Below are 22,399 nucleotides of genomic sequence, written 5' to 3'. Positions count from 1 at the left end.
ACCATGAACCCCTACAATAATATATTATTGTCAAAATGTAACCACATAATTATCAATCCTCCAAATGATAGTTGCTAAACCCAAATGTAACAATTTTATGGTGTTCCACCTATTTAAAAAAAAAATCTTTAATGACGGTTGGATCGACGGCCTGGTTTGCCTCTGGATAATGTTGTATCGACTACTTTAACTTATAAAAAAAAACAAAAAAAAAAGCCATGCAAAAACTCAATATATAATAGTTTGGAGTTTGGACTATGACCAAACTTAGAAAACCGATTGAAAACATCAGTACAAGATCCACATCTCTTCTATGAAACAGTGGAAGTACTTTCTATTAAATAGGACAACTTTGTAAACAATTGGGATCATCGTTAAGAAAATGAAGCCTAACCTTGGAATCGAAGGAGAGGCCTTTTGATGTCGCACGCACATTTCCGGCAGTGAAGGTGAACCTTGTAAACGGCAGTGATGATTTCCTCGCCTTTTTCTTTCTTCTCTTCTTTTTCTCCCATTTTCTTGTTCTATACCTCTAAATTTGCAGATTCGATTGTTATAATTATGTTGTTGCGTTTTGTTTTTTTCCTTTGCTCTGAACAACTGCATGTAGAAAACGCCAAGACGAATAGAAATTAGAAATTCAACCACGACAAGAAACAGTCTGATAGAAGTTACACATAAACTAACATAATGTCATTTGATAAATGACAAATTGTTTGAGACTATAGTCTATATATATATATATATGTTTGGTTTGACTCTAACAATAAATATTCAAAGACTGTTGCAATCCTTTTACATAATTTACATGCATGGCTACTATACAAAAACATAGGCGTGGACGCAACATAGTGGGAAAACATAGTATAAAATAGTAAGATATGTGTATAATTGTTTAATTATGAGCCACGAACAGAAGGACTCTGATGATACGTACTCTCTGAAAAAGATGATCACGATTATGCTTATTATATAATATAGAGAACACAAGAATACTCTCAACTGTCTAGTTTAATTTAATATATGAAAAAAGTCCCTTTGATCGTGCCAACCCTTCGATTACTTGGTTGAAAATTCGTAAAAGGTGGTTTACCAGTTCCACTTGTATTTTAGTTCAAATTAGCTAGCTAACAGATACTGTAATAATTATGTGTAAATGATATGTCAATATATATATAGTTTTAGCAATCTACCAAACAAAAGAAAAGAGTGACTGACTTATCTTTTGTTTTCGTCAATTGACTTTGTCTTTTTTTTTTTTATATTAATAATAATCAATAACTGTAAAAATTCTTGTGTTTAGAAGCCCATCAAAATTGAAGTTTCAACAAGATTGAAGAGTCTTCTAATCAGTATAACAATTTATTTATTTCCACATCTTGACAGTAAAAAAAAAAAAGAAGTTACAAGTTAAATAATTTGTCCAAAAAAAAAATTACAAGTTAAATAATAATTATATTTATATTTTTGTAAACATCATAAACATTTTATTTAGATATTTGATGCTTTTATAAAGTTGTTCTCGGAAGAAAAATAAAAAATTCTCAGAAGTCGCAACACAATAAAGCTTCAACCTTTATGGGAGCTTCCCCACGAGCGAACGAAAAGCCAAAAAAAAGGAACAAGACGAGAAGAAGAAACACGTGTACTCTATCTAACTCACGAGGAGAGAGAGAGGTGGGTGTGTCCTTAAAAATTGTCAAAAAAATAATGATTAGATTAGATTTTTGCCAACACACAGTAGTAATCCCATTTCCTCAAATCGGTGGATTTTGATGTTTATGCTTTGCCGTAGGCTTCCCTCACTTGCACGCACAGCAACAACAACAACAACCTTTCTCTGCAAATCTATGGAGCCTACGGTGACGGCGACGGCGACTTCCTCTTTCGGTGTTGGGTCTTCTCGACTCGCCGCTTTGGCTCAGCAACTCCGCGGATACAAGCCGCCTCCTTCTTCATCGTTTGATGAGGCCGAGGAGTTGCAGACAGATCAGGAGACCGCAGGGAAAGTGGTTTCTCAAGTTGGGTTTCAGGAATCTATGATTGCTCCGGTTTCGAAAGACCCTGAGAGGTTTAGACCCAAGAGAGCCGCTGTGTTGATCTGTATCTTCGAAGGAGACGATGGTGATTTGCGTGTTATCCTCACTAAGAGATCTTCCAGATTGTCTACTCACTCAGGTTTCGTTTTGGTTTTTATTTGAGTTAGAATAAGATTAGAGGGATTTTGATTTCTGTAACGGAGATTTAAAGGTTCAGTCTTTGTATTTGGTTTATTTAGATTCTTCAGAGTGTGTTTTTGGTTTAATTTTGAGGTGTTTTTTGGTTGCAGGAGAGGTTTCACTGCCAGGTGGTAAAGCGGATGAGGGTGATAAAGATGATGGGATGACTGCAACCAGAGAGGCCGAGGAAGAGATTGGATTGGACCCTTCCCTTGTTGATGTTGTCACTTCTCTCGAACCATTTCTCTCTAAGGTATTAAGAACATGGTTCCTAATTCTGTTTGTCTTACTTAGTGAGATCATAATCTGGAATTGCCAATGAAAATGGAGGTTACAGACTATCTTGCTGATCTGTGGTTGAATGTCAAGGTCATAGTATGAGTTACCTGTAGCTCTATTTAGCTTTGATTATTGAATTTCCATGTTAGCTGAATTACATCATAGTAGCAGAGATCTGGTTGCTAAAGTGGACGTTCTTGAATGCTATCTAGTTTATGATCCTGAATGTTCTTAAGTAGGAGTTTTGTTAATAGTTAATACGGAAGAATAATGCCTTTTTGTTGTCCTTTAGGCTCTAAGGCAAATGTTCTCTGCCGTATGTGAAGGTTTCTTTTCCTTTTCTGAAGTGAGAGATGCACAATTCTCATTTTTTTCTGATTAATATCTTCCTAACATGCGTGTCATTGTCTTACAGCATCTCCTTAGAGTAATTCCTGTGATAGGTATCTTAAGGGACAAAACAAAATTCAATCCGATACCAAATCCTGCCGAAGTGGAAGCTGTTTTTGATGCACCATTGGAAATGTTTCTTAAGGTTCCTATTGTTTTCTTATCAAGTTACTTAACTTATTAGCTGTTTCTTTTCTTCTGAAGCATCATTGCTTGAACATTTTTTTGGTCCAGGATGAGAACCGAAGATCTGAAGAGAGAGAGTGGATGGGCGAAAAGTATTTGATCCACTACTTTGACTACAGAACAGGAGATAAGGATTATATGATATGGGGTTTAACTGCTGGGATTTTGATCAGAGCTGCATCTGTGACTTATCAGCGACCACCTGCTTTTATCGAACAGAGCCCAAAGTTTAAGTATCCTAAATTGGTAGAAAAGCATACTTGTATGCCTAAATGAATATAATTTTTTGTTTGATGCTTTCCTAGATCAGTTTTCTTCCACTAGAAGATCAACGAGAAGACAATAACAATCCATACAACTGATTCTCTATACCAGTAGATGCAGAACTAGTCTACTTGTTAGGCATCTCATGAAAGGTTTCCAGAACATCAGAAGATAATTGGAGGGGTTTTCATCTCGGCATGATCTAGGTCAGTCTGTATTCTTGAATATCACATAATATATTGTAACTTTTGTCTGGCGTTCATTTCTGAGTTCTCACGGGAAGGTCAATTGTGATGCAGAGAACAGCTGGCTGGTTATGAGTCTAGGCAAGCATCATCCTCAATCGTCTTTTTTGGAGAACAACTCAGAATCATTTCCCAAGGCTCATTTCCCATTGTAGAATTTGTGCTAAATATATTTGTATCTTGAACAGATTTGAAATCAAACTTCTCTTGTGAGCCTTATGATTTTTTTATTAATCATGTTTATAGTCATCATTTTAGATTCAAGCATTCACACAGCATTTTCGTTGTCATCTCTGGACTAGATTTGTCGTGTTTCAGTGGTTCATTCAGTTAGGTTAATCCCAGGGAGCATTCTCATATTAAATTCTCTTTTCCTGTGATTGCATGGTTTTGGTTTTATCTGGTTCTACAGTGGCACTTTATTCCTCTGCAAATGGCTTCGATTCTGCATGCTTGAAAGAAGTCGCACTGTAGACTTGTTCTAAAGGTATGAATCTGCACTGGCTACTCATTCTAAAGGCAAGAACGATCCTTTCCCTATTCTTGCTGCTCATTCATGGAGGATTCGACAATGTACAGCTGTAAGTGTCCTCTATTTGATGGCTTGTGGATAAAAAGTAAATTTGTTTGTTTATTAAGAAGGATTCTCGAATTGCTGATCTATTGACTGTTTGCTTTTTATATAGAAAAATTGTCAGCTGAAATTTTTGACCTTCTACTTAGAAAAAGCCAATGGGGCACTCCGAGAATCGAACTCGGGACCTCTCGCACCCAAAGCGAGAATCATACCACTAGACCAAATGCCCTGTATTTATTATGCTGTTCAGGTAATGCCTCCTAGTAGCACTCTCTATTTTATTTCATAGGTTTGTTGCTCCTTTGCTTTTCCAGTAGATTCGTAATCAACAAAATTCTTTCCCTGGTTCTGTAGCTCATTCTTGTAAATCTTGTTTCACACAAAACAGAAGATTTATGAAGGAGACTGGTCACAAAGATTTATTGATTGGACGTGCAAGAGCGGTAAGTTGTTCTTTTCCTTTGCATTTAGCACTTCTCTTACTGAAATGAAAGGGTAATAAGATCTGCGGTAGAACTAAGACTAGATAAAATAAGCAATTTTCTTCTTAAGTTTTGATCAATCTACTTAAAAAAGTCAAAGGGGCATTCCGAGAATCGAACTCGGGACCTCTCGCACCCAAAGCGAGAATCATACCACTAGACCAAATGCCCTGTTGTTAATATGAATCAGAGCATTGAATACAACCTTTAGCATACAAAATCCCGCAGAAGTGGAAGATGTGTTTGATGCACCCTTGGAAATGTTCTGTAATGTTCTTGTTTCCATGTCATAATCCAGTTCTGTTGTAGTTATGTTGTTAGCTCCTCTGAATCATCAGTTCTTGAAAAGTATATGTTCAGGATGAGAACTGGAGATCTTAGGAAAGAGAACATTGGTGCTAAGTATCTGATTTACTTCTTTGACTATGTAAACCAATTTTAAAGATTAGTGTTGCTTTTCTTTGTTTTCCATTATATGCTTAATCACGACACGTGAGCTTTTTCTGCAGCCCATTCTTGTTGAATCTGGCAGCTTAACAAACGTGATGCTTTTCGCCATGTAAAGTTCAGAGATTGGACACGAAACAGCGGTATGATTTTCTTTTTGTTTGCATTATGCATATGATAACGCACAAAATAATGAAACTCTATGGCGGTTTGGGTTTTTAAATTTTCTTGCTTAAATAAAAGGAGAACTTATAGTCTACAGTTGTTGAACAAGACCTGTTAATTTTTTTGGATTAAATAAATATTGGTTTTTAGCATTGTAAGGGTGGCATTTAGATTATATGGCTTGCAAAAAGTCAATGGGGGCATTCCGAGAATCGAACTCGGGACCTCTCGCACCCAAAGCGAGAATCATACCACTAGACCAAATGCCCTGTTTCTATAGATTGTTCGGTTAATGCCTCCTGTTAGCATTCTCTCTTTTCTCTACATGCTTTTCCAGTAGAAACTGAATCGAAATTTTTTTTCTGCTTATGCAGTTCATTCTTGGTAAATGTGGCTGCTTACAATAGTTGATAGTCCTTTCTATATGAAGGTTACTGATGAAACAGCTTCGTATGTGAAAAGCGGTAGGTTCTTCTTTTCCTTTGCATTACACACCTTCTAAATTTTCTTACTGAAATGAAAGGGTAATATATTGTTCTTACTTCTTACTTGGATCTGACTGCGATAGAACTAGGACTAAGTAAAGATTTGATTATACCAATGGGGGCATTCTTAAGATTAAGATTAAGCGAGAATCATACCACTAGAGCAAATGCCCTCTTGTTTATGCAATATGACTCAAATAGTTTCTCTGCTCTTCTATTCTTAAGATTAACGATTGGCTTAGATCCAATCTATTTTATATCTGATGCTTGAAGATGTTACTGACCATGTGAAATTTTATCAGTTGACTTTACGGTGGATTGTTTGTAAGTTAGTGTTTGTGGAGTTTTAGGTATAGACACATCGTTGACATGATGAATGTGATCTGTGAAATATCCGGGAGTTATCAAAAGTTTGTATGCAATAAGTATGAGCTGGCATTTAGAACATTGGTTTTACAAAAAGTCAATGGGGGCATTCCGAGAATCGAACTCGGGACCTCTCGCACCCAAAGCGAGAATCATACCACTAGACCAAATGCCCTGTTGTTTATGCAAGTTCAAATAATTTTTGTGGTCTTTTAGACTTTCTTTAGAGGAAACAGCAGTACAAATTGTAACAATTACGTTATGTTTTTTTATTGTTGTTGTGAGTTGAGAAGGTCTTTCCACTCTATTACCTGTTGAAAATCATATATTAAGCACTCTCTCTTTTACAATCTGAATATTATCTAGGAAGACTTGTGCTAATGCCGTAAAAGCATGTTCTTTTGTTGTTGTTTTAGGTTCTAAGCCGATGGTTCTCTGCTTTATGTGGAGCCTTGTTTTCTTTTTGTGAAATGAGAGATGCACATCTTTTCTATTTCTAAGAGAACGTTGTATGTACTTTACAAGGCAGCATCTCCTGTGAGTAATTCCGTCAATACGAATGTAATGGTACGAAGGAGCTTTAAATACGAATGTAAGCTTCCTCACTTTCTGATATCGAACTTACTTCAGCTATATGTGCTTTATATCCTCTCAAGTATTACTGCTTGGAAAACATATGCAGGATGAGAGTCAGAGAAGAGCCGTAAGTTGAACTACCCTCAATGGTTTGCCATGTGAATGAGTTTTTCCTGAACAAGGTTCTCTTGACGACTGACGAGTCTGTTTCTGCCTGAAGAATAGCGAGAATACGATACACTTCTCACTACTGATTCTCCATATAATGTTCGACGAATCTCTCTGTTTGTTGGAAGATCATTTCGACGGTCTCCTTTTTCTTCATCACCTAGATTAGTCTTTTACTTGTGAGTGTGAGTTTCCTGGTTATGGTTATGGAACAGATTCTATTGTAAGAAACACCTTTACGCTTGGCTTTGGAGAACAGCTTATCCCCCTCTCCCCCTTCCATTGTAGACACTGTTCTGTTCATTTTAATGTACTCTTATTAAATTTGGAAGCAAAACTTTCTCTTTTGAGCCTTAACATGTTGTAACAATCTACTTGATATCACTGTTTTCAAATGTACAGAAAGTAATCAGATTCTCTCATTTTCTTAACATTCGGATTCTCTCATTTTCTTAACATTCGGTTTAGCTTTTACATGGTTTTGGTTGTCATTGGTTGCTTGTGTGTACTCTGCAGCTGTGTTCAAGCAGAATTTTTGGGAACTTTTCTGGTTTATAAATTACTAGCAGTATTGAATGAAATTATTGAAAGATTAATAGTACAACTTTGGTTCTCGGTCTCTAAAGAACAAATTCACTTTCATTGTCTATTACAACAATTATGGGAGAAACAGAAGGCCCAAATTTCATCCACTACACAAACACGTAATTAAATGTGTGAGCTGCTTAAAATTGGATTGTACAAAGATTGATTTTAAACCTAACTCTTACCTATTCCCTAAACTCTCTGAATGCTATAAAACCGTTACAACGTTCTGATTCATGCCAAGTTAATAATAAGCAGTATGTGTCGTGCAAAGTAGTCAAGTGTTGCCTCGAAGGTGNCTGATTTACTTCTTTGACTATGTAAACCAATTTTAAAGATTAGTGTTGCTTTTCTTTGTTTTCCATTATATGCTTAATCACGACACGTGAGCTTTTTCTGCAGCCCATTCTTGTTGAATCTGGCAGCTTAACAAACGTGATGCTTTTCGCCATGTAAAGTTCAGAGATTGGACACGAAACAGCGGTATGATTTTCTTTTTGTTTGCATTATGCATATGATAACGCACAAAATAATGAAACTCTATGGCGGTTTGGGTTTTTAAATTTTCTTGCTTAAATAAAAGGAGAACTTATAGTCTACAGTTGTTGAACAAGACCTGTTAATTTTTTTGGATTAAATAAATATTGGTTTTTAGCATTGTAAGGGTGGCATTTAGATTATATGGCTTGCAAAAAGTCAATGGGGGCATTCCGAGAATCGAACTCGGGACCTCTCGCACCCAAAGCGAGAATCATACCACTAGACCAAATGCCCTGTTTCTATAGATTGTTCGGTTAATGCCTCCTGTTAGCATTCTCTCTTTTCTCTACATGCTTTTCCAGTAGAAACTGAATCGAAATTTTTTTTCTGCTTATGCAGTTCATTCTTGGTAAATGTGGCTGCTTACAATAGTTGATAGTCCTTTCTATATGAAGGTTACTGATGAAACAGCTTCGTATGTGAAAAGCGGTAGGTTCTTCTTTTCCTTTGCATTACACACCTTCTAAATTTTCTTACTGAAATGAAAGGGTAATATATTGTTCTTACTTCTTACTTGGATCTGACTGCGATAGAACTAGGACTAAGTAAAGATTTGATTATACCAATGGGGGCATTCTTAAGATTAAGATTAAGCGAGAATCATACCACTAGAGCAAATGCCCTCTTGTTTATGCAATATGACTCAAATAGTTTCTCTGCTCTTCTATTCTTAAGATTAACGATTGGCTTAGATCCAATCTATTTTATATCTGATGCTTGAAGATGTTACTGACCATGTGAAATTTTATCAGTTGACTTTACGGTGGATTGTTTGTAAGTTAGTGTTTGTGGAGTTTTAGGTATAGACACATCGTTGACATGATGAATGTGATCTGTGAAATATCCGGGAGTTATCAAAAGTTTGTATGCAATAAGTATGAGCTGGCATTTAGAACATTGGTTTTACAAAAAGTCAATGGGGGCATTCCGAGAATCGAACTCGGGACCTCTCGCACCCAAAGCGAGAATCATACCACTAGACCAAATGCCCTGTTGTTTATGCAAGTTCAAATAATTTTTGTGGTCTTTTAGACTTTCTTTAGAGGAAACAGCAGTACAAATTGTAACAATTACGTTATGTTTTTTTATTGTTGTTGTGAGTTGAGAAGGTCTTTCCACTCTATTACCTGTTGAAAATCATATATTAAGCACTATCTCTTTTACAATCTGAATATTATCTAGGAAGACTTGTGCTAATGCCGTAAAAGCATGTTCTTTTGTTGTTGTTTTAGGTTCTAAGCCGATGGTTCTCTGCTTTATGTGGAGCCTTGTTTTCTTTTTGTGAAATGAGAGATGCACATCTTTTCTATTTCTAAGAGAACGTTGTATGTACTTTACAAGGCAGCATCTCCTGTGAGTAATTCCGTCAATACGAATGTAATGGTACGAAGGAGCTTTAAATACGAATGTAAGCTTCCTCACTTTCTGATATCGAACTTACTTCAGCTATATGTGCTTTATATCCTCTCAAGTATTACTGCTTGGAAAACATATGCAGGATGAGAGTCAGAGAAGAGCCGTAAGTTGAACTACCCTCAATGGTTTGCCATGTGAATGAGTTTTTCCTGAACAAGGTTCTCTTGACGACTGACGAGTCTGTTTCTGCCTGAAGAATAGCGAGAATACGATACACTTCTCACTACTGATTCTCCATATAATGTTCGACGAATCTCTCTGTTTGTTGGAAGATCATTTCGACGGTCTCCTTTTTCTTCATCACCTAGATTAGTCTTTTACTTGTGAGTGTGAGTTTCCTGGTTATGGTTATGGAACAGATTCTATTGTAAGAAACACCTTTACGCTTGGCTTTGGAGAACAGCTTATCCCCCTCTCCCCCTTCCATTGTAGACACTGTTCTGTTCATTTTAATGTACTCTTATTAAATTTGGAAGCAAAACTTTCTCTTTTGAGCCTTAACATGTTGTAACAATCTACTTGATATCACTGTTTTCAAATGTACAGAAAGTAATCAGATTCTCTCATTTTCTTAACATTCGGATTCTCTCATTTTCTTAACATTCGGTTTAGCTTTTACATGGTTTTGGTTGTCATTGGTTGCTTGTGTGTACTCTGCAGCTGTGTTCAAGCAGAATTTTTGGGAACTTTTCTGGTTTATAAATTACTAGCAGTATTGAATGAAATTATTGAAAGATTAATAGTACAACTTTGGTTCTCGGTCTCTAAAGAACAAATTCACTTTCATTGTCTATTACAACAATTATGGGAGAAACAGAAGGCCCAAATTTCATCCACTACACAAACACGTAATTAAATGTGTGAGCTGCTTAAAATTGGATTGTACAAAGATTGATTTTAAACCTAACTCTTACCTATTCCCTAAACTCTCTGAATGCTATAAAACCGTTACAACGTTCTGATTCATGCCAAGTTAATAATAAGCAGTATGTGTCGTGCAAAGTAGTCAAGTGTTGCCTCGAAGGTGTTAATTCTCTACCAGAAAAGACCTGTCCAGGATTGTTCACCGGTTGATTCTGATTCGCTATCCAATTCGTCATCATAGCTATCAGTTGGAAGCAGCTTGATTCTGTCAGCATGCTCAACTAACCAATCACTGAATCCTGGAGAAGCTGCAAGACCCGCCATTGCTTCCCGTGTCGTCTCTTGCGTCAACTCGTCATACTCTCTCTTCGACATCTTCTTCCGGTTAGGCGTCCTGTGGTATGTAGAATAGTACTCCTGATCTCTGATCGGTGTCCTCCGGTTAACTGAAGACGGTGAGATCATCATACCATAAGAAGGAGAGCCAGAAGATGAAGGTACACTCTTACCACTCTTCCACAGTCCACCTCCAGGACGACTAAGAAACTCAGCTCTCCCATGAATTGGACGTCTCTCATCACCAGCATCAGTCGAAGAAAGCCAAAGACTTTGAACTACAGTTCTTTTCGCTTTGCTGACAACAACACCGATCAAGCAAGCAGAAACAAAAGCTCCCATAGCCAAAGGTATATCAAGACTGCTCTGTAAAATAAACGTAGCAGCAACAGAACGCATCGCCCATTTCACAAACTGAGCAACACTAGCATCCACACCTCCTCCGTTTTTCGAAACCACAAATCTCCTCACAGTCCAGAATCCAAAAGCAGCTCCAGTAATAACTATCCCAACAAGCACAATTATAGCAACCGGATTATACATATCCTCACTCAATCCAAAGTTAACAAGAATCACATTCACCATCATTGAGAACTGATGTAGAATGAAAGATCCAGCACCAACCACAGATCCATATAACGCAAGATACATAACATTCTTCCTCCCAGCAGGCAACAGCCTCATAACCTGGAAGATAATGATCAAAACTACTAGAAAAACCCCAACCGCCATAGAACTCGTATAGTAAAAAGGTAGCCAGCTGCTAACAACTGGTGCTAACAAGATCACAACGAGTCCAGCCACAAGACAAAAGATTCGCCATTTTTGAAAATCCTCTGTAACGTTGATGGTGACCTTTGAACCACCAGACGATTCATATCCACTACCAGTGAATCTCACATCAATGTATTGTTTACCATACGGAGACATTACAGAGCTGCTCCAGATCCCTTTCGGGAGATTTTTCCAATTAGGTTTCTCACAGTGGCACATTCTAACTGTAGCGTTCCGGTGAACACAAACTTGGATTTTGCTGTGTAGCTTCTCTGGGATTGGAAGCAAGTTTACCCTAATAGAGTTTGCATATTTCCCTAGTTTGGTTCTCGGATAGCCGGAGACTTGGATTCGCTCACACGGAGTAAGGCTAACATCCAGAGTTGGCTCGCCGGGACCAATAGTTTTGATCTCCGCCGCGTCTGACGATAGGAGAGAGACGGTAAGAAGAAGGAGAAAGCAGATTCGATGAAGAAAGGAAGAAGAAGCAGCCATTGTTACCACCACCGCGAAGCTAAGTCGACGAAGCTATTGAGAAGCGTTCTTCTTAGGGTTTATTACTTTATTTATATTCTAATTTGGTTCCGTTGTTTTGACGCAGCTCCGGTTTAGTTAAACCAGAATAAATTAATTAATTATGACGCCGTTTCGGTTTAGTTAAACCAGATATATAGCAACGATTGAGCGTCGTTTTGACGCAGCTCCGGTTTAGTTAAACCAGAATAAATTAATTAATTTTGGTGCAATTTCGGTTTAGTTAAACCAGATATATAGCAACGATTGAGCGACGTATTCGTTTTCATCGGATTACTCGTCATCGATATGCTGAATCACGAGGTACGCTCACCACTTGTTCGACGAAATTACTAAACCAATTTTTTTCTTCTTGACTGTATGATATCTGAGATGTGGGATGAATTTCGTATTTGGCGTCAGGTTTCGCGGAGTTTGGAGAATCGTTACAGCCTAAACCGAGAATCAGTGATGGGCGTGTGATGTGTTTCTTCTACTTAAGTGGGTACGTATTGCTCTTTTACTGCTTTTGTAGGTTTTGTTTGCTAAGAATGTGATGTTGATGTGTGTTGCTCAGTTTTCGCCTCTCCTAGGTTAAAAGTTAACGAGGGATGTCTCTGTAGCCTATAATTTTGATCTGTATACTAGACTAGACCTTATGCTTATGCTTAAGACTCAGTTAAAGGCAATTCATAGAATAGAACCGATGACCTCTCGCATCCAAAACAAGAATTTATACCCTTGACTTGTCTAAATTGCTCTGTTGTTGATGTAATTTGGTTCATGCGTGCTGGTTAATGTTGACGAAGGAATGATGTTTTTCACTGTCAATTTAAACCAAATACTTGTCCTACTGAAGGGTCTGTACTTGATGAATCTGGAAACTTATTGTTGGCGTAAACTCAATCCTGTTTTATTTCTGATTCTTGAGCTGTTACTGACACCTATCAGCTGAATTTTTCTGGTGGATTGTTTGTGACTCGATGTTTGGTAGAGTTTTAGGTTAATCAACATTGTTCAAATGATTTATGTGATCTTTAAAACATCCTGTAGCAAGAACGAGTTTATATGCCATATGTCTGAGCTAGCATTCAGAACATATTTTTTTTATGAAAAGTCAAAGGGGTGTTCCTAGAATCAAATTTTTTCTTTTTCGTTGAGAGACTTGTTGTTTCACTTTGCTTTATGAAGTTTACTAGGTAAAATATCCATTGATCGGAAGTGATATCAGTATGTTCTTATATTCCATTGCATTAAGCACTTATAAATGAAACTTTATTGGCCTTTCGTTTTTATTTTTTTTCTTGCTAAAATGAAAGGGTAATATATGATCCTTAGCTGGAAGAAGATTTGCCAAAAACATCTAGGAGTCAATAAAAATTCTGATATTTGATTCAGTTTTCTGCTGGAATATCAGACCCTCTATTAAAAAAAGCCAGTGGGGCATTCCGAGAATCGAACTCGGGACCTCTCGCACCCAAAGCGAGAATCATACCACTAGACCAAATGCCCTGTTTTTATTATGTTGTTCAGTTAGTACCTCCTAGTAGCATTCTTTCTTATTTTAGAGATGTGTTGCACTTTGCTTTTCCGGTAGATACTTCATCAAAATTCTTTTCTGTTGTCACAGCTCATTCGTTGTGATCTGGCTGCTACAAAACATGATGGTCCTCAGTATGTGAAGATTACTGGTTATGATTTATTGATTGGATGTGAAAGAGCGGTATGTTCTTCTTTTCCTTTACATTTTGCACTTTATAATTTTATTAAGTATATATGGTTCTTACTAGGATCAAGATCTGTGACAGAACTAGGACTATATAAAGATCTGATTTTCTAAGCAATTCTCTGCTTGAATTTTGACCATCTACTTCAAAAAGTTAAAGGGGCATTCCGAGAATCGAACTCGGGACCTCTCGCACCCAAAGCGAGAATCATACCACTAGACCAAATGCCCTGTTGTTTTATATGTTGTTCAGTTACTGCCTCCTCTTAGCATTCTCTCTTTTCTTTCCGGTTGATAATTAATCGAAATTCTTTTTCTGTTTAGTAGAGCTCATACTTGGTGAATCTAGCTGCTTAAAAAACGTGGTGGACCTCCCTATATGAAGGTTACTGGTTAAAAAGATTTACTGATTGGACGTGAAAGAGAGGTAAGTTGTCTTTTCCTTTACATTTATCACTTCTCTTGCTGAAATGAAAGGGTAATTAGATCTGCGGTAAAACTAAGACTAGATAAACTATGCAATTTTCTTCTTGAATTTCGATCAATCTACTTAAAAAAAGTCAATGGGGCATTCCGAGAATCGAACTCGGGACCTCTCGCACCCAAAGCGAGAATCATACCACTAGACCAAATGCCCTGTTGTTAAGCATTTTAGTTGAATCGTTGAAGATTTGGTCAGATTTTGACCCCATTCTCTTAGTTGACTTTTACAAATATATATTTTAGTCTTAGTAGCATGTTCTAGATCTAATCTATTAACTTTTTATGAAATGATCATTTGCAGTTTTGTTTGAATCACTGGTTTGTATTGAAACTCTGTATGGAAAAACTCCAGAAATATATTGGTCCAACTGTTTAGTTTCTTCTACGAAAAATCATTAGAAGAGTTAGTCATGTGATCTTGTTTGCCTTAAAATGTGACCGATCATGTTGCTATATCAAATGCTTAGGTTATTGACTTACTCTGTAGACATTACACCCGTACTATTGCTGAAGTTTTAGTTATATACTCATAGTTGAAAGGCTGAATGTGATCTGTGACAAACGAGGGACCAAATACAAATTTATATGCAAGAATTTAGACTGGAACTTACAACATATGGTTTAAAAATGCCCTGTTGTTAATATAAATCAGAGCATTGAATACAAACTTTAGCATCTTTGGGGACAAAAGTGTTCAGTCCAACACAAACTCCCGTAGAAGTGGAAGATGTGTTTGATGCACCCTTGGAAATGTTCTGTAGTGTTCTCCTTGTTTCCATGTCATAATCCAATTCCGTTGTAGTTATGTTGTTAGCTCCTCTGAGGCATCAGTGCTTGAAAAGTATATGTTCAGGATGAGAACTGGAGATCTTAGGAAATAGAACAATGGTGCTAAGTATCTGATTTACTTCTTTGACTATGTAAAACAATTTTAAAGATTACTGTTGCTTTTCTTTGCTTTTCCATTATATGCTTAATCACGACTCGTGAGCTTTTTCTGCAGCCCATTCTTGATGAATCTGGCAGCTTAACAAACGTAATGCTTATCAGCATGTAAACTTCACTGGCTATAACGATTCATAGATTGGACACAAAACAGCGGTATGATTTTCTTTTCCTTTGCATTATGCATATGATAGTGCACAAAATAATGAAACTCTATGGCGGTTGGGGTTTTAAAAATCTTTTGCTTAAATAAGTATTGGTTGTTAGCATTGTTAGGGTAGCATTTAGATCATATGGTTTACAAAAAAAGTCAATGGGGGCATTCCGAGAATCGAACTCGGGACCTCTCGCACCCAAAGCGAGAATCATACCACTAGACCAAATGCCCTGCTGTTTATGTTTATCCGTTTCAAGCATTATTTATGTAGTACAAGCTGTTGGCATTAGGATCTGTAGTACGAGTGGACACCCTGATGTTAGGATCTGTTTAGATTTGCGGTATCAGATGAAAATATAGTTTCTTCTTATTAATTTCATCAGTTAGTACTTAATGCTTAGTCTGGAGGCTTTGTGCTAGATGTTCTCTGCTGAACGTAACTTCTAGCTAGATTACAATTCTCAATATTTCTGGATGGAAGTTTTTCTCTTATCAGAATCTGTTGTAGGATTTCCTATTGTAGTCTATTGTGGTTCCTCTGGTTGTAATCTTATGGGATGTGTTCCCTCCATGTCGTGGCAAAGTAAAGTTAATATAAGTTTCAACTATTTTACATTTGGTTCTTGTATCTTATTGAAATGTTTTCTTGTTGAGAAATCTACAAATGTTTTTTTGTTTTCTTCAGTGCCTAATAGTAAAGTTATAGCATCAGGCTACAGGTAGCTGTTTCAGTCAGATAAACGTCTGTGCTTTTGTAGAAATTTTAAAAGGTTTCACTTTGTTGCTTGGCCAGTTCTTGATCCTCAAATTCCTGCAGAAGTTTTTGTTTTTCATTGAGATTAGTGTGTAGTACTTGTCTAATTGTTGTCGTTCAGTTTTGGAGATTCTAGTACAAGATTTTTTGTCTCATGTTTTCTGCTTGAATCTGCAGATGGGAGGTGTTTTCTATTCGAAGAGATCAAAGTTATTAGATGTGGAAGCCAAACTTTGGTGTTACAGCAGTTCCCTTAGTTAGGTTTCAGCAGTTGATCTTGAAACTTACGATGACGATGGCTCCAATTACATTTTTTAAAATTTTAATCTTTTTTATATTTGAACATGTGGCACAATTATTCTTAAAATATTATAATTTTTATCAGGATAAAACACTATGAAATATTACTATTTGTATAATGTATAATTAATAAGATAATATTCTATATCTATTTAAGAGAATACTATTATTGTTTGTATAATGTTTAATTATTTAATTTAATTGATTGTTAATTTTTAAGTGAGACATATAATATTTAAGGTATATAGTTTAATAATTCATTTTTTAATTTTTGGACACATATATAGAATTTTTTTTGCTATTAATAAGGTATTTAGGTAAAATTTCTATATAAAAATTCGATTTTGTGAATTTACCATATTTCACTTATTGCTTTTAGTGCAATTTTGTATGGACTAAAATTGTAAATAAAATTTTAAATAAATATAAAATATACTTAAAAAATGTAATATAGATTTATTGGAAAACTTCCCTGGACTCCATTGGTCCTGAACCACATACTTAAATACCAAAAAAATTTACTGTGCAGCATTCTTTAAGTCCTTAAGTAGGTCGGTTTAGAGAGGGAAGAAAGCAAGCAATATTGAGGAATCATACCCCATACTATTTTATAGGTGTCAACTCTAGGGAAGGACAATTAAAACTTATTTGTTTAAGCTTATGTAATAGTATAAGACTGGATTAGGATCCGCGAGGTAAGTTATTTGTAACAAAAAAAAATATAAGTTGTATTTGTTTGTTAAATTTTTGTTTGCTTTGTTTATTATTATAATTGTATAATAATTATTAATTTTATGGTTTAATCCATATAATACCGTGGAAGAATTTGTTTTTTACACAATATGAATTTAATCAACTTAATTAAATATATATATTTCTCTACTATCGATGGTGTTAACAAAATAATGAAATGATGTTTTAGCGTGTAGCACCAAATTAATGATATTTTAAATTTATATTAATATGACGAAACCTGTTCCGTCATATAACCCCATCCGGAGATATTTTAATTTGTAGTATATCATCTTAATTTTTAATATTTATTGTTTTTTATTATAAATATTAGATTGAGTTAGTATGATATTTCTTCATAAAAGTTTAAATATATTATTAATATTTTAAAGGTTTTATAAACTTTAACTTTTTTAATTGTTGAAATATTTATAATACTTAAACTTCTTATAAATTTTAAATATTTATATTATTTTGAAACTTTGTAAAAGTTTCAATTCTTTAAAATAAAGAACCAGAATAACTAAATGAAATTTTTAAATTTGAATGCCTGATAAATCAATTTTTCTACTCATTCATATCTAGAATCATTTTGGTCTCTTTTATAGTATGACTCTGACCTATTGTCCAAATTTTTAAACTATGTGGGATATAGTATCCATATTTTTTTTATTCATCGATTGAGTAATATATATCTATTTTTAAAAGTTTGAATTACATCATATGCACAAAAAATCACAAATTTTATTAACTAAATGTATTTTCAAAATAATTTAAATATAAATTCAAATAGAAGTAAAAGAGAATCATATATTTATATATGTTTGAATTACAGTAAAACCCCTATAGATTAATAATGTTGGGATCATGTCATTTTATTAATTTATATTGATATTGATTTATCTATAAATTAATATTTCTTATTTTATAGTGTAATAGTGTAAATTAATAATTATTAATATATATATATATATTAATTTTAAAAATTCTTAAAAATTATGAATTGAGACAATTTTAGCAAAATATGATTAGACTTTCAAATGTTATGAATTTTGTGGTTTTAGAATTGAGTTTGTAATATTTAGAAAATATGTTTGACAATAAACTACAAATACTATATACATATTCACTTATATACTTGACATACATAAATTCAAATTTATAAATAATAATAACAATTGTCGTATTTTAATAGCCTCAAAAGCTATCAAAATAAAAATAATGCATAAATAGAAATTGAAAACTTCAAAAAGGTTTAACTATTTCTATGACATGTTATAGAGTATTTTATATCATTATAGTTTGAATCTACAACATAACAATTGTTTTATAGATATGAGCTCTAAGAAAAAAATTCAAATTACTAAACCATATATTATTATAAAAACATACATATATATATATGATGTAAATTTACATGGTTATTAATTTATGATATTATTGGGATCATATTTCATACATGAAGATTTCAAAAAAATTATTATCTTAATATTTTATCGAATTTTGTTATTTTTTACAATGACCGATTAGGAACCAGCAAAATTTATTAATTTATAGTGTTTATTAATTTATAGAGGTTTTATTGTAGGTAGAAAGATTTTTTTATCTGTTAAAATCTTAGTTATAATTGATTTTGAAATTTTGGTAACTAATATTAAATGCATTAGTCAATGATAATTGTTGCCAAAATTTGGATTTATTTATGAAAAGTACCGCAAAAATACTAGTATAGATATACATAAAGTAATTAAATGCTTATTACTAGCTAATAAGCCCATTCCTTGGGAAGAAAGACTTGTCTAGAATGAGAGGAGGTGACAACAGGGCATGGCTTCTTCGTGAGTCTCTTCTCTTCTAAGCTACTCACTGGTCTCTCGGGAAGAAACACTCCAGTGCCTCGTGGCTTAACTTTTGCTGCACCTGCATCCTTACTTGGCTTGTCCATGGAACCATAGTGGTTCAACGTGTACCACATTCTTGGCTTCCGATTTTGGTAGCTACCTCTTATATTCCTCTATCAATTATGTAAGACGGGTTGATTCATTATACATCCTTGACATTAAGAATAATAATAATAATAAATGTATGTTATAAGAATGGAGTTATTATAGTAAAAAAAAATACCTGTGGCAGTGGACCTATACGATCAAGAAAGAGTTCATTGAATAGGTTTGAAGGTAAAAGAAACAATCCTTCCTCCACACCAACCACAATATCTCCTTTGCAAGACATGTTGGAACGATTTTGAAGAATACTACAAAACTCCCTCCAATGCATTAGCATATTTATATATGTTACTTAGCCCAAGATTCCATGGTGCAAACTGGTCATAAGGGTCGGATCATGTTTGTTGAACCTCTCTTGTGGAGTGGTGGTGGTGGTGGTTGCAGTTTAAGTACGTATGTGGCTTCTCTCGATGGTTTAGCTCGGCTTAAACCATAAATACCAGATTTGTGTGTAGTTGAGGAGGTGGTTATGTACATTCTTCTAACCCACCACACCAACCCGTTTGTATTATATTCCTTTTCATACGACACCTTTACCCCATATATATAGATTTTGTTAATGGTTGACCTAAAATATTCAAATTTAAATCTATGTATTTAGCTTTGCTTTGAAACAAATTGATTAATTATTGACAATCATATTGTTATATGCTTGGCAATATTCGTTTCGTCAGCGTACAGGTGTCCAATTTTGAATTATTCGGTTTATGTGATATTATTGGTTTTGATTTGGTTCGGTTTAGTTTGGGTTGTTTGGATAAGGGAAATTGAAACTAAATCGGTTTACTTGCACTTTTTGGTTTTATCTCTGAATTAGATTTTTTTGATGCGGTTTTAGTTTGATTTAAACATGTTTAACCGAGATTTGAGCAATTCTAGTTCTTCGTACAAACCAAACAGTAGGAGATAAATTCGCGTTTCTCGTGTTTTGGTTACTTACATGTTTAACAAATTGGATTTGATAATCTTTTGCATGTCTCGATCCTCTTGTTCGTGATCGCTATGCCTTCATCTTGTTGTCGTTGTTCCGAGAAGATATGAGCGTTTTCATCGGATCTAGTCGTTCGTTTTTTTGGTTGATATGCTCCTTCATGAGAGACGCCCACCACATGTTCGACGAAAGTCCTGAACCAGCTTTCTTGGCTCACAGCTATATCATATGTTCCACCTGTTACGCGGACTGATTGGAGAACCTTACTGCTACCGTGATTCAGCGGCAAAGGGGTAAGTACTTCTCTTTTCATATCATTGTCGCTGGCTCATTCTGCTTTATAGTTCCTCCTTAGTTTAGACTGTAAGCTGTTCAATGGTTTAATATTAGGGTCGAACGTATATGTTATCTGTATCTTATACTAGAGGCTACATTTACTACTGGTAGAGAAAAATCCCCTGTTATTGATAAAAATCTGTTATTGCATAATTTGATGTGTTCTTTTCATTTCCTGCAGTTTTCTCTTGAAATAATTTGGCAGCATTCGGCTAGTGACGTTCTATGGTTAATCCGCTATCTAGAAACCGTTTTCTTGCTGCACTTTTGAGCCAGTGGACGTGAAAGCCAAGGTGCATTGCAATTCTCATTCTCTTTGTTGCATTTCAGCTGTTTATACCAAAAGTATTAATCTGTAAATTGTTAGATATTGAAGGGGAGACTCATGCATTATAACCAGGTTTTGTTTCATGATAGTTATCAACTGGCATTTAAAAATAGACATCCAAAAAATTTCAGTGGGGGCATTCCGAGAATCGAACTCGGGACCTCTCGCACCCAAAGCGAGAATCATACCACTAGACCAAATGCCCTCTTGTTAATCAATCTAGTTTAAGCTTTGAACTCGTCATATTTTGATTTCGTTCTCTTAGTTGACTTGGACTAAATAAATATTTTTTGTAGGAGGTTCCTAGATCTAATCTATGAAACTGGTCTGATTTTGATCCCATTCTCTTCGTTGACTTTTACAAATATATACTTTACTCTTAGTAGGATGCTCTAGATCTAATCTATTAACTTTTAATGAAGTGATCATTTGCAGTTTTGTTTGAATCACTGGTTTAAATTGAAACTCTGTATGGAAAAACTCCAGAAATATATTGGTCCAACTGTTTAAGTTTCTTCCACGAAAAATCATTAGAAGAGTTAGTCATGTGATCTTGTTTGCCTTAAAATATGACTGATCATGTTGCTATATCAAATGCTTAGGTTATTGACTTACTCTGTAGACATTACACCCGTAATATTGCTGAAGTTTTAGTTATATTCTCATAGTTGAAAGGCTGAATGTGATTTGTGACAAACGAGGGACCAAATACAAATTTATATGCAAGAATGCAGACAACATATGGTTTTTAAAAAAGGTCAATGGGGGGCATTCCGAGAATCGAACTCGGGACCTCTCGCACCCAAAGCGAGAATCATACCACTAGACCAAATGCCCTGTTTTTATAGATTGTTTGGTTAATGCCTCCTGTTAGAATTCTCTCTTTTCTCTCAGAGATTTGTTGCTCCACATGCTTTTCCAGTAGAGATCGAAATCTTTTTCTTCTTATGCAGTTCATTCTTGGTAAATTTGTCTGGATACAATAGTTGATAGTCCTTTCTATATGAAGGTTACTGATGAAACAGCTTTGTATGTGTAAAGCGGTATGTTCTTCTTTTCCTTTGCATTTCGCACCTTCTAAAATTTCTTGTTGAAATGAAAGGGTAATATATTGTCTTACTTCTTACTTGGATCTGATTGCGATAGAACTAGGACTAAGTAAAGATTTGATTTTCTAAGCAGTTTTCTGCTTCAATTTAGATTATCTACTATAAGTTAGTCAATGGGGGCATTCTATGTTCTCTGTTCAATACGTTATCCAAAGTGTTTGCTTGCTGCACATATAAGTAAGTGTTAGTGAGATCAATAGCGCATTATGATTCGCATTCTAGTAGTTGCATTTATGCAGTTATCTGATGTTTGAATATGATATTTCCTCTCATTTTCGTTAGCTAAATTTGAAAGAAAATGCACGTACAGTTGTTGGAATGAGCTGTGGTGACTTAGGCAGTTAAGACGAGTATTTATATCATACACCCCAAAAAGTCAATGGGGCATTCCGAGAATCGAACTCGGGACCTCTCGCACCCAAAGCGAGAATCATACCACTAGACCAAATGCCCTGTTGTTTATGTAATCCATTTCGAGCATTATATCTGCTTGAATTAAAGTATCAGATGCCCTGTTGTTTATTTCGTTGTAAACATTGCGTAGGATTAGTTTGAATCATGATTTCATTGTAAACATTGCGTAGGATCAGTTTGAATCAGTATCAGATGTAACAATAATACTTAGCTCCTTGATTTCTTCAGTTAGTCCAGAACCTTTAAGCTAGATGCTCTCTGCTAAATCTATGTGCTATCCTATTTTGCAATTTTTAATCGG

The 22,399-nt window shown here is 35.0% G+C and overlaps 3 protein-coding genes, 2 long non-coding RNA genes and 12 other non-coding genes across 19 annotated transcripts; 3 read left to right on the top strand and 14 right to left on the bottom strand.

The window, feature by feature from the left end:
• Positions 1,697–7,186, top strand: LOC104757226 (nudix hydrolase 15, mitochondrial). 2 transcript variants are annotated; one of them, XM_010479952.2, is made up of 11 exons: positions 1,697–2,178; positions 2,330–2,472; positions 2,914–3,033; positions 3,123–3,544; positions 3,638–4,164; positions 4,270–4,410; positions 4,515–4,603; positions 5,152–5,232; positions 5,629–5,718; positions 6,522–6,697; positions 6,788–7,186. In XM_010479952.2, the coding sequence occupies exons 1-4, from the start codon at positions 1,776–1,778 to the stop codon at positions 3,348–3,350; spliced, it is 894 nt and encodes a 297-aa protein (XP_010478254.1). In that variant the 5' UTR covers positions 1,697–1,775; the 3' UTR covers positions 3,351–3,544; positions 3,638–4,164; positions 4,270–4,410; positions 4,515–4,603; positions 5,152–5,232; positions 5,629–5,718; positions 6,522–6,697; positions 6,788–7,186. The 2 variants fall into 2 exon arrangements, with proteins under 2 accessions (XP_010478254.1, XP_010478255.1); XM_010479953.2 differs by having other exon boundaries at positions 1,776–2,178; positions 4,549–4,603.
• Positions 4,742–4,813, bottom strand: TRNAP-UGG. The gene has a single exon. It is a non-coding gene; the product is annotated as a tRNA-Pro (tRNA).
• TRNAP-UGG lies at positions 5,452–5,523 on the bottom strand. Its single transcript has one exon. It is a non-coding gene; the product is annotated as a tRNA-Pro (tRNA).
• Positions 6,209–6,280, bottom strand: TRNAP-UGG. The gene has a single exon. It is a non-coding gene; the product is annotated as a tRNA-Pro (tRNA).
• LOC104757224 lies at positions 7,748–9,891 on the top strand. The gene is made up of 4 exons (XR_762390.2): positions 7,748–7,917; positions 8,314–8,403; positions 9,207–9,382; positions 9,473–9,891. It is a non-coding gene; the product is annotated as an uncharacterized LOC104757224 (long non-coding RNA).
• Positions 8,137–8,208, bottom strand: TRNAP-UGG. The gene has a single exon. It is a non-coding gene; the product is annotated as a tRNA-Pro (tRNA).
• On the bottom strand, positions 8,894–8,965 carry TRNAP-UGG. The gene has a single exon. It is a non-coding gene; the product is annotated as a tRNA-Pro (tRNA).
• Positions 10,139–11,897, bottom strand: LOC104757225. Its single transcript, XM_010479951.2, has one exon. The coding sequence runs from the start codon at positions 11,857–11,859 to the stop codon at positions 10,426–10,428; it is 1,434 nt and encodes a 477-aa protein (XP_010478253.1). The 5' UTR covers positions 11,860–11,897; the 3' UTR covers positions 10,139–10,425.
• On the top strand, positions 12,164–16,393 carry LOC104757223. Of its 2 annotated transcripts, none has more exons than XR_762389.2 (6): positions 12,164–12,201; positions 12,301–12,382; positions 13,508–13,600; positions 13,931–14,030; positions 15,090–15,187; positions 16,120–16,393. It is a non-coding gene; the product is annotated as an uncharacterized LOC104757223 (long non-coding RNA). The 2 variants fall into 2 exon arrangements; XR_002036294.1 differs by having other exon boundaries at positions 13,928–14,030.
• TRNAP-UGG lies at positions 13,318–13,389 on the bottom strand. Its single transcript has one exon. It is a non-coding gene; the product is annotated as a tRNA-Pro (tRNA).
• TRNAP-UGG lies at positions 13,763–13,834 on the bottom strand. Its single transcript has one exon. It is a non-coding gene; the product is annotated as a tRNA-Pro (tRNA).
• On the bottom strand, positions 14,169–14,240 carry TRNAP-UGG. Its single transcript has one exon. It is a non-coding gene; the product is annotated as a tRNA-Pro (tRNA).
• On the bottom strand, positions 15,348–15,419 carry TRNAP-UGG. Its single transcript has one exon. It is a non-coding gene; the product is annotated as a tRNA-Pro (tRNA).
• LOC104757221 lies at positions 18,694–19,356 on the bottom strand. Its single transcript, XM_010479948.1, has 2 exons — positions 19,099–19,356; positions 18,694–18,988 (listed from the first exon to the last, which is right to left on the bottom strand). Exons 1-2 carry the CDS (start codon positions 19,255–19,257, stop codon positions 18,740–18,742), a joined length of 408 nt encoding a protein of 135 aa, XP_010478250.1. The 5' UTR covers positions 19,258–19,356; the 3' UTR covers positions 18,694–18,739.
• Positions 20,709–20,780, bottom strand: TRNAP-UGG. Its single transcript has one exon. It is a non-coding gene; the product is annotated as a tRNA-Pro (tRNA).
• On the bottom strand, positions 21,341–21,412 carry TRNAP-UGG. The gene has a single exon. It is a non-coding gene; the product is annotated as a tRNA-Pro (tRNA).
• TRNAP-UGG lies at positions 22,066–22,137 on the bottom strand. The gene has a single exon. It is a non-coding gene; the product is annotated as a tRNA-Pro (tRNA).

Source organism: Camelina sativa, chromosome 17 (assembly GCF_000633955.1).
Source record: "Camelina sativa cultivar DH55 chromosome 17, Cs, whole genome shotgun sequence".
In the NCBI taxonomy this organism is placed as follows: Eukaryota; Viridiplantae; Streptophyta; class Magnoliopsida; order Brassicales; family Brassicaceae; genus Camelina; species Camelina sativa.
The sequence above is the reverse complement of the archived record's forward strand: the minus strand, read 5'-3'. Positions and strand labels throughout refer to the sequence as shown.

Bases quoted from the DNA above. Each gene is read 5' to 3' on its own strand.
- LOC104757226 (XM_010479952.2), top strand. From the start codon at position 1,776: ATGTTTATGCTTTGCCGTAGGCTTCCCTCACTTGCACGCACAGCAACA. The intron at 2,179-2,329 runs GTTTCGTTTTGG...TTTTGGTTGCAG, and splicing joins CAGATTGTCTACTCACTCAG to GAGAGGTTTCACTGCCAGGT. The intron at 3,034-3,122 runs GTTCCTATTGTT...TTTTTGGTCCAG, and splicing joins CATTGGAAATGTTTCTTAAG to GATGAGAACCGAAGATCTGA.
- LOC104757225 (XM_010479951.2), bottom strand. From the start codon at position 11,859: ATGGCTGCTTCTTCTTCCTTTCTTCATCGAATCTGCTTTCTCCTTCTT.
- LOC104757221 (XM_010479948.1), bottom strand. From the start codon at position 19,257: ATGCTAATGCATTGGAGGGAGTTTTGTAGTATTCTTCAAAATCGTTCC. The intron at 18,989-19,098 runs GTATTTTTTTTT...CATAATTGATAG, and splicing joins GTATAGGTCCACTGCCACAG to AGGAATATAAGAGGTAGCTA.